At 41.3% G+C, this 9675-nt stretch overlaps 1 protein-coding gene across 1 annotated transcript in view; it reads left to right on the top strand.

Annotated features, from left to right (window-relative positions):
* The window catches only part of GALNT11 (polypeptide N-acetylgalactosaminyltransferase 11), a 31560-nt gene extending 23360 nt beyond the window's left edge, over positions 1–8200 (top strand). Inside the window, exons 9-12 of the mRNA XM_008064895.2 lie at positions 2135–2353; positions 4010–4114; positions 6845–6982; positions 7405–8200. Coding sequence (XP_008063086.1) covers positions 2135–2353; positions 4010–4114; positions 6845–6982; positions 7405–7536 — 594 coding nt within the window. The 3' untranslated portion in view covers positions 7537–8200. The remainder of the gene's footprint in view (positions 1–2134; positions 2354–4009; positions 4115–6844; positions 6983–7404) is intronic.
* Positions 8201–9675: the final 1475 nt, after the last annotated feature.

Raw genomic sequence — 9675 nt, forward strand, 5'->3', positions numbered from 1 at the left:
TTAGCCGGGCAAGATGGCACATGCCTGTGGTTCCAGGTACTTGGAAGGCTGAGGCAGAAGGATCACCTGAGCCTAGTAGGTTGAGGCTGTGGTGGCCGTGGGCATGCCACTGCACTCCATCCTGGGTGACAGAGTGAGACTCTGACTCAAAAAAAAAACCAAACACACAGATGAAGTGGGAAGTGCACAGTAATTTTCCACACGGTGAGGTAAACACAGATGGAGGCAGATAGCATGTGCTATGGGAATGATGAGATGCAGCAGCTCATGGGGCTGGATTGTAGGGCAGGTACTCCCCAGCCTTCGCAACATTGTCTCTCCCTCCTTAGCTCAACAAGACTTTGAGGTCCAGCTCCATGCTGACCTTTGACTCATCACGGTCCCAGGCCTAGCCACCCTTTCAGGTCTGTCAGCTCCAAGCTGCTTTCACCGTTAATACGGTATTTGCTACTTGCCCTATATTACTGGTGCCCTGGAGATGCAGAAGCAGCAGAGCAAAGTGGTGGTACCTCAGCGTCACCCAAGGCCTAGCACCAAGTTATAGGAGTGGTCACCGCCTTCCTCAGCATCACTCACTCAGGAGATGGGAAAGAAAAGGCCAGTTCCATTTGAGAATGTCACAGCCAAAATAATAAAAACCTTATTAGCTCTTAGCGTGTGTTTTTAGTATTCCGTGTGAGTATGCACAGTGACTGTTTCAAGGACCAGGCACGTGTATAGTTGTTGAGTTGGGAGTTGAGAGAGCTACTGTTCCAGAAACACTTCTTATGGGAAAGAAGGACTGCCTCCCAAACCATAATTATTCATATCTGGGTATTTGGCAGAAACTTCCTTAAAAACAAACCAAGTAACTGAAAATGAAAACAACTGACAGTAATGGTTGCAAATGATCAAACTGAAGCTATCAAGTGAAAATTAGAAGTTTGGAAAACTTCCATTTACCACCATAAGTTTGACAGCTTCCTAGGACTTACAAACTGAACTGATGAGATCAGTGGTGATAGATGTATGAATGTAATTTTTTTTTGGAGGTGTCACCCAGGCTGGAGGGCAGTGGCATGCTCACAGCCACTGCAGCCTCAACCTGCTGGGCCCAGGCAATCCTTCCGTCTCAGTCTTCCAAGTAGCTGAAACCACAAGCATGCACCATCATGCCGAACTAATTTTTCTTGATTTATTGTAGAGATGAGGTCTCACCAAATTGCCCAGGATGGTGTCGAATCCGTGGGCTCAGGCAATCCTCTCACCTTGGCCTCCCAAAGTGCTGGGATTATAGGCATGAACCACCACACCCAACCATGAATGTAATTTTTTAATATTGTATTGTGAAATTTTCAGTATTTGGTAGAACTGCATAATCCAGTGGTCAGAATTTTTCAAATGATTTATGCATGTTGTTACAAAAAATCTTGCATGATTTTATGTTCCATGTTGTAATTAAACTTTTAAAGTTACTAAATTTTGGCATAGTATGAAGAAACCATAATTGTCTGTAACAGCTATTAAAATATTCTTTCCGTTTTCAACTATAAATTCTCATGAAGTTATATTTTTAAAAATGAATATATTCAACCAAAACAACACATAGCAACAGGCTAAATGCATATTTGAAAATTTGACTGATTTCTTTTATGCCATAAAGCAAAGATTTGCAAAAATATAAAGCAGTGCTGTTGTTCATGTTGTTTTGTTTTTGAAAATGTTTTTTATTATTTTAAGGAATTAAGAAAGTATCTAAAAATTTCTGTTTTAATTTCTAATATGGTTACTGTGAATAGATACAAACCATATAAACAGAATCTCCTTGAAGTTGTCAGTAATTTTTAAGACTACAGAATACTGAGACCAAAAGGTGTGAGAACCACTGATCTCATGTGTAGATGACTGTTTTATTGTCAGATACAGGTTTACACATTTTGCCATTTCTGAAACTGGAATTTTTTTACAATTTTTGAGGTATGTCTTTGTCATTATCGTGATAGACTTAATTGTATAAAAAATTTCTATTGACATTTTCTGGCACTGGCATGAAAAACACTTTCATCATAATCCATTGTTTTCAGTTGTTCTTTAAATGTCAAATATATTTGCATAATTTTTTTAAACAAAAAAATTGTTTGTTTTTTAAATTCAGGAGCAGTATTTTTCCTTAAGACCTGATCTGAAGACCAAAAGCTATGGAAATATCAGTGAGCGTGTTGAATTGAGGAAGAAGTTGGGTTGTAAATCCTTTAAATGGTACTTGGATAATATTTACCCAGAGATGCAGATATCTGGGCCCCATGCCAAACCCCAGCAACCCATTTTTATCAATAGAGGGCTAAAACGCCCCAAAGTCCTTCAACGTGGACGGGTAAGAAAGCAATCTTATCAAAGTGTTTCATGCAAAGTTGTGTGATATGAAAAGTTTTTAGATGCCCATAAACTATAACAAGTGACATTCTAGTCTTAACAGAGTCAAGATTTAAAGATAGACTTGAGGTTGGGCTCGGTGACTTAGCCTGTAATCCTAGCACTTTGGGAGGCTGAGGTGAGTGGATTGCCTGAGCCTGCGGGTTCGAGACCCGTCTGGACAACTTGGCGAGACCTCATCTCTACAATAAATCAAAAATTAGCCGGGCATGGTAGCACACGCCTGTAGTTCCAGCTACTTGGCAGCCAGAGCCCAGCAGGTTGAGGCTGCGGTGGCCGGGAGCGGCCACTGCACTCCAGTCTGGGCGACAGAGTGAGACTTCAACTCAAAAAGAAAAAAATAAAGATAGACTTGAGCTTGCCTTCCATTATATTCTCTTGTACCTTAGAAATCTTAACATCTTTGCTGTTAAATGGCATTAAAGGGAGCATGAGTTCTGTAAGGAAGAGTTACGTGCCGCCTTCCAAAAGCATAGATGCACGTGGGAATATACACACGGGTAGAGGCAGTACAAGTAAGTATGAAACATATTTGGCAGAGACCAGTCCAAAAAGGAAAACACATGGAGAAAGGGGGCAACTGTCTCGGTGTGGTCACAGTGCTGGGAAGCTGCTTACAGATAGGAAGTGAAGGTGCAGCCAAGATCCGAGTGAGGGCATGGAGGGGGATTTCACATGATAGCCCCAAAGTTATCAACCACATTTCTTTTGCTGTCTCTTTGTTTCTTAAACAATTTCTTTACAGTTGCATAATCACACATCTTAGGGTCTAGCTGTAAAATAATTCCCTTTTCCTGAGTCATTTCTTAGACCTGGCTTTCTGAAAGTTAGGGCTGGTCAGGTTGCCATGTTTCTCTCTTCTGTGATGGAGGAGGTGCTTCTCCCACACCCCCTTATGGTGCCAGCTGACCTTGGGTGAGCGAGAGCTTCCCCCTTCTTGTTCTACATTGTAAGGTGAGAAAACGCCTACTGAGAGGTGTATTATTAGGTTTTTTTCCTCTTTAAGTAAAAAAGGATACTAATGTGTGTCTGTGTAGTTGGAATCCCTTGCCACTATTATGTCGTGTAATTTTTTTTTTTTTTTTTGAGTTGGAGTGCATGACCACCGCAGCCTCCACCTGCTGGGCTCAGGTGATTCTTCTGCCTCAGCCTTCCAAACAGCTGGAATTACAGGCATGCACCACCACACCTGGCTAATTTTTTGATTTATTGTATAGATGAGGTCTCGCCAAGTTGCCCAGCCTGGTCTCGAACCAGTGGGCTCAGGCAATTCTCTCGCCTCGGCCTCCCAAAGTGCTGAGATTATAAATGTGAGCCACCATGCCCCTTCATCCCCTAGAGTAAACTTGTTTATTTGGCTAGAATTTCTACCTGACACTGCCTGCATATGTTGTTAAAATCACTAATAACTTTATCGTATCTTTCCTGACATTCCTGCGTATTGCGACTAGAATTTAGGAATAACATCTTCTTATCTTTTCATGACCCTTGTAATTCATACCTCTGAAATATGTTCCTGTTTTACCCAAAACCTCCTTCCCAAGCATACCAAGGCAGCCTGTGTGTGCTGAGTTGTCAAGAACTCTCTCTTTTACAGCTTTATCACCTCCAGACCAACAAATGTCTGGTGGCCCAGGGCCGCCCAAGTCAGAAAGGAGGCCTGGTTGTGCTTAAGGCCTGCAACTACGGTGACCCAAGTCAGGTGAGTGGTGCCTTGGGGCTCACAGCCAGTCCTCCTAAGGTGGGCTCCAGGGCAGGGAAGCTGCTAGCATCACTCCTAGAACATCAAAATGTTTCCTGCTCTGACTGTTCTAAATCAGAAGCTTTAAGTTAGGGATGGCTTTGGAAATTATCTTAGGTAACTACTTTTGTCTGTTTTGTTTATTGTTCCTACCCCTGTTCATTGTTTGTCATATTAGAAGCAATTGCAGCATTTCAACTGTTTAGACCATTATTTGTATTTTCCAATATGACGGTGGGGGGGAACCCTTGAATTTATTTATTAAAAATTGTGTATTTATTCCTTCATGTTTAAACTTTAGTCACCTTCAGAGTACTCTCCGTTTGATGCAGTATACCTATTGAGACACTTTTTTCTTCTGCTCAAAACAGTTTTGAACTGGTCGATTGTGATGCCTTTTTGTGCTTCTGCCGTTTTTTGTTCTACCTCTTCCACATTGGCAGAATGTTTCCCTTTGAGGACTTTTTTCGTCCAGGGAAACAAAAAGTCAGTTGGGGTGAGATAGGGTGAATAGGGAAAGTAGGACACAGGAGTCATGCCATTTTTTGGTCAAAAACCGCTGAATATTCAACATGGTATGGGCAGGTGTGCTCTTAAATCACCCATCATGAAATGAGCAAATGCATTTGAATCTCCAACAAAAATTCACTGAGGCCTAATGCAGCCTCTCACAACCCTGTTAACTGGTAGACTGATGCTGATAGGTTTCCAGAACACTTACCTAGTGGGGAAAGCCTGTAATACCAGAAGCCTGCATTGCAAAAAATTAATTCTGAGTTTTTTTGGGTCCTCCCTTCATGTATGGAATGAACTGTGACTTACAAGCCATATGAAACTGTTAAAAATGGCAAAGAATCACTATAGAATCACTATAGAAATTCAGTTCATTTTATTCACAGATTTTAATTTCAGTTTATGTATGTCTCTTCAGTGATATTCAAATAGCCCTGAAAATAAGCAGATAACTTATTTCAATTTTGAACTATAATTTCAAACCTTGTATCTGTATTTGATAAAATAGAATAACATAACAGCAGTCTAATATGAGTTATAGTATCTCAAGGATATAATGCTTACGATGCCCTAATTTTCGTATCTGTTTTAGTACTGTGTTGGTGTCACTCAAGAATGAGAAAAGCACTTGGGTTTTTTGGCAAATAGTGTTTACTGTGAAATTTCTTTCTTTCTTTGAGTTGGAGTCTCACTCTGTCACCCCGACTGGAGTGCAATGGCATATTCACGGCCAGTGAACCTCCACCTGCTGGGCTCAGGCGATCCTTCCGCCTTCCAAGTAGCTGGAACTATGGGCATGCGCTGTCACACCTGGCTTATTTTTGATTTATTGTAGAGACAGGGTCTCACCAAATTGTTCAGGCTGGTCTCAAACCCCTGTGCTCAAGCAGTCCTCTCACCTTGGCCTCCTAAAGTGCTGGGATTACAGGCTTGAGCCACCATGCTGGATTGTGAAATTTCATAAAACATGTTTTATTTCTAGGAGAGTGTGTACACATTGTATAAGGTGATATACATATTGGAAAACATGGTTTATAAAGGATTTCTGTGCCTTTTCTGGGTAAAAGAGGTAGCAGTGTGGGGTACACTAAAGTGTTAGAATAGTAGTGGCATTTCAGTAGGGCACAGTGGGATGAGTGTGGAAATTTCCAGTGATGGTGTGATAGTATCCTAAACCTGCTACCTTGTGACTGCACAGAGTTGTGCTAGTACCAGAGCCACATGTGGCTGTCTACATCAACTGCAGTGAAATGAATGTGACTAGTGTGATTGAGGAACTGAACTGTTACTCTTAAGTGTGCAGTAGCTACGTGTGTCCGAGAGCTTCTTTCCTGAACACACAGGTTATATAGAACAGTAGCAGCATTGCAAAAAATGTGTTACAGATGTCCATGACTCTGATCAAGGGACTTCTCTTCATATTAATGGAGACTGCAAACATCTCTTGTGGATCTATAAGTTGAAGAAACAACAAGTAAATAGGAGGATGGAAGAAAGCATACTCCTTTTGAATTGAGTGATGGTGAATGTTGAATAAGTTCTTGTGGCACGTTTGCCATTTGAGTCAATTAAACAGCCTCCGAGAGACGATAGCACATCAGAGGGAACTCTTGATTTGGGGTGGTCAAAATGAAATCCTCCATCTTATTCCAGATGTTCTGATGACTTGGAGCTTGAGCGTCCTATTCTGCAGGAGGCTGTGGCATAACAGCTTTGCACATCAGCACTGCCCCACAGATGAGGATGCTGTGAAAATGGCACCCCCATGGGCTTCTGTCTCAGACGGCAGGCAAGCCAGCAGCTGGCTGGACTCCTCCAGTGCTAACACGGTCTAGAAATTAAGAGAACTATGTAGTTGTTAAACCCTAAAACTGGAAAATATTTACAGTATGTGAACAATTGAATTCAGTCAGTGAGGTTAAAATCAATTAAGAAAATTCAAGCCTGCTTAGGCTTCTTTCCAGGATAGTCCCTCACTCCCTGTGTTTGTTCATCCCAGTTAGATAGCTGTGTTGAAATTGGCTTCTACATGAGTCTGATACCTTGGTCTGTGTCTGCTTTGAGACCACACAGACATCCACTCATCTTCCACATACCTATGTGGAAGAATGTGTTATTGAGTCCTGAATTTCAGTATCTAAAGCAAAACTTGGGTTATCTTTTTTTTCTCTCTTCTAGATCTGGATTTATAATGAAGAGAATGAATTAGTTTTAAATAATCTCCTCTGTCTGGATATGTCAGAAACTCGCTCATCAGACCCCCCCCGACTCATGAAGTGCCATGGCTCAGGAGGATCCCAGCAGTGGACGTTTGGGGTGAGAGAGCACTCAGTGATGTTGAGTGTCCCCCTATCCTCAGGGAATGTGGTCTAAGACCCCCAGTTAGTTCCCACAGATCGTACCAAGCCTCATGTAGGCTATCGTTTTTCCTGTTACTGTACATACCTGTGGTAAGATTTAATTTATGAGTTAAGCCAAGTAAGAGATGAACAACAGTAAAATAGAACAATTATGTGAATGTGCCATTTCAGAATGTCTTCTTGAACTGTAGGTAAATGAACTGCAGAAAGTTCATCGTTGGATAAGGAGGGACCACTGTATCCCATAATTAATCTTATTTATTAAATGTTCCACATGTCTTCTGGACTTCTGTATCTTCTTTACCATGTTTGGCCAGTATGTTTTTTAAATAAAAGCAAAAAACTGGTGGTAATTTTTTTCTTTTTTTTTTTTTCCAGAAAAATAATCGGCTCTATCAGGTGTCTGTTGGACAGTGTCTGAGAGCAGTGGACCCACTGGATCAGAGAGGCTCTGTTGCCATGGCAATCTGTGATGGTTCTTCTTCACAGCAGTGGCATCTGGAAGGTTAAGGTGGGTGCCATGACAGGAGTGGTGATTCACCAGGCTTTGGCTCCTCTGTGAAGTATGTGCTTGAGAAGGAATGTTGTCAGCGCCAGAAATGCTGTGTCAGGAGAGCCATCTTGGAGATGATGACCATTTCCCTGTCCTTCTGGAGAAGCCTGGACATGTTGGCAGAGGTGACAAAGCAGATCTGAGCAACATGGGAGCACAGTGTGACAGTGGTGAAGAAGTATGCTTCACCAAGATGTTAAATTCACTTCTGAGCTGCTATTAGAATTTCTTGCTTATAGAGGGAAACCAGAATATAATTGTAAGTCTAGAGTTGGGTCATACAGGACAAAACCCAGGAAATGGACGTTTTTATTCAATTTTATTTATATCTCTTTTTAATTCCTTTAATGATGGAATAGTTGTTATCTAATCAGGAGCTTGTCATGATTTCCTTTCTTAGAAGACTTCACAGGAGACAGTGAAATTTTTTTTACTGCTCTTATCATTTGTCTACTGTGTTCTAAAGAGGTAATTTTAAAAACCTGAATCCACATTACCTTTAACTTCAGGAGGCATCATTTATAAGACTATTTAAGAGGCAGTTACCTATTATAAATTATTTTGATGAATGATGATACTATCAACATTTAAAATAAAGGATCCTTTTGATTATTCAGCTAGGATCTTTTGTCTTGTATTGGAGCCTCTGGTCTGAAATAACCCTGTGTTTGTGATACATGTGATGAAAAATACTCTTGGGCATGATATAGTGGCTCATACCTGTAATACGAGCACTTTGAGAGGCTGAGGCAGGAGGATCCCTTGAGGCCAGAAGTTTGAGACCAGCCAGGGTGACATAGGGAGACCTTGTTGCTACAAAATTTAAAAAAAAAAATTAGCTGGGCATGGTGGTACATGTCCATAATCCCAGCTACTTGGGAGGCTGAGGCAGTAGGATCTTGTCATTGCACTTTAACCTGGGCAACAGAGTGAAACACTATCTCCAAAAAAAAAGAGGCCGGGCTTGGTGGCTCATGCCTGTAATCCCAATACTTTGTGAGGCAGAGACAAGAGGTGAGAGGATTGCCTGAGCCCAGGGGTTTGAGACCAGCCTGGGCAACTTGGCAATACATCATCTCTAAATGGCACGTACTGTAGTTCCAGCTACTTAGAAGGCTGAGGTAGAAGGATCACCTGAGCCCAGCAGGTTGAGGTTACGGTGGCCATGAGCAGTGTGCTACTGCACTCCAGCCTGGGTGACAGAGTGACTCTGACTCAAAAAAAAAAAAAAAAGATTCTGCATTCAGCTGATGTGTCCAGGTAGTAGCCTTACCTTTTGAGAAGATCACAGTTTCTTAGCTTGAGCTATGTGAACTTAGATTCTTTACATCAGTGTTGCTTGTGAAACACCTGGGTAGAGCTGTTAAATAGACAGTTGGATACAGAGGTCAGAATCTTGGAAGAGTTATCTTAAGTAGAGGTGATATGTTTTGGGAGTTATTTGCATATACTGTAAATTCCAAAATGGAAGGTGAACTTTTTCCCTCCTAATTACACCTTCAGAGGAGAGGCAGTCTAATGCTGCGTGGTACTCAGATATTTTATTTTGGACTTCAAACAATGTAAGCACCATACATGACCTATATTCCAAGTATTTTTAAGTTATTTGACTTCAAAGGCCAGGAGGTACATATAGAAAACATAAAGCAGCAAGATGGTAGATTCAAACCCAACAATACCAATAATTACACTGCATGTAACATAATTGATCATAAGTAGATATAATTGTCCCAGTTAGATTAGATAAAAATGCAAGACCCACCTATATGCTACCTACAAGAAATTCACTTTAGCTGGGCGTGATGGCTCAAGCCTTTCATCCCAGCACTTTGGGAGGCAGAGGGGTGAGGATTGCCTGAGCCCAGGTGTTCAAGACCAGCCTAGGCAATCTGGCAAGACCTCATCTCTGTAACAAAATAAAAAAATTAGCCAGGCGTGGTCATATGTAACAAACCCAGACATCAAGACATTAATAGAATTAAAAAAAATTGAGGAGAGACAAGAGCAAAATAGGAAGGAGCTGATGACAGAAATAACAGCAGTAAAGAATACTGTGATGGAAATAAATAACAAACTAATAAGCATGGAAAGCAGAA

This window comes from Carlito syrichta, unplaced genomic scaffold, assembly GCF_000164805.1.
Source record: "Carlito syrichta isolate Samal-C Ts95f unplaced genomic scaffold, Tarsius_syrichta-2.0.1 Scaffold101997, whole genome shotgun sequence".
Lineage (NCBI taxonomy): Eukaryota > Metazoa > Chordata > Mammalia > Primates > Tarsiidae > Carlito > Carlito syrichta.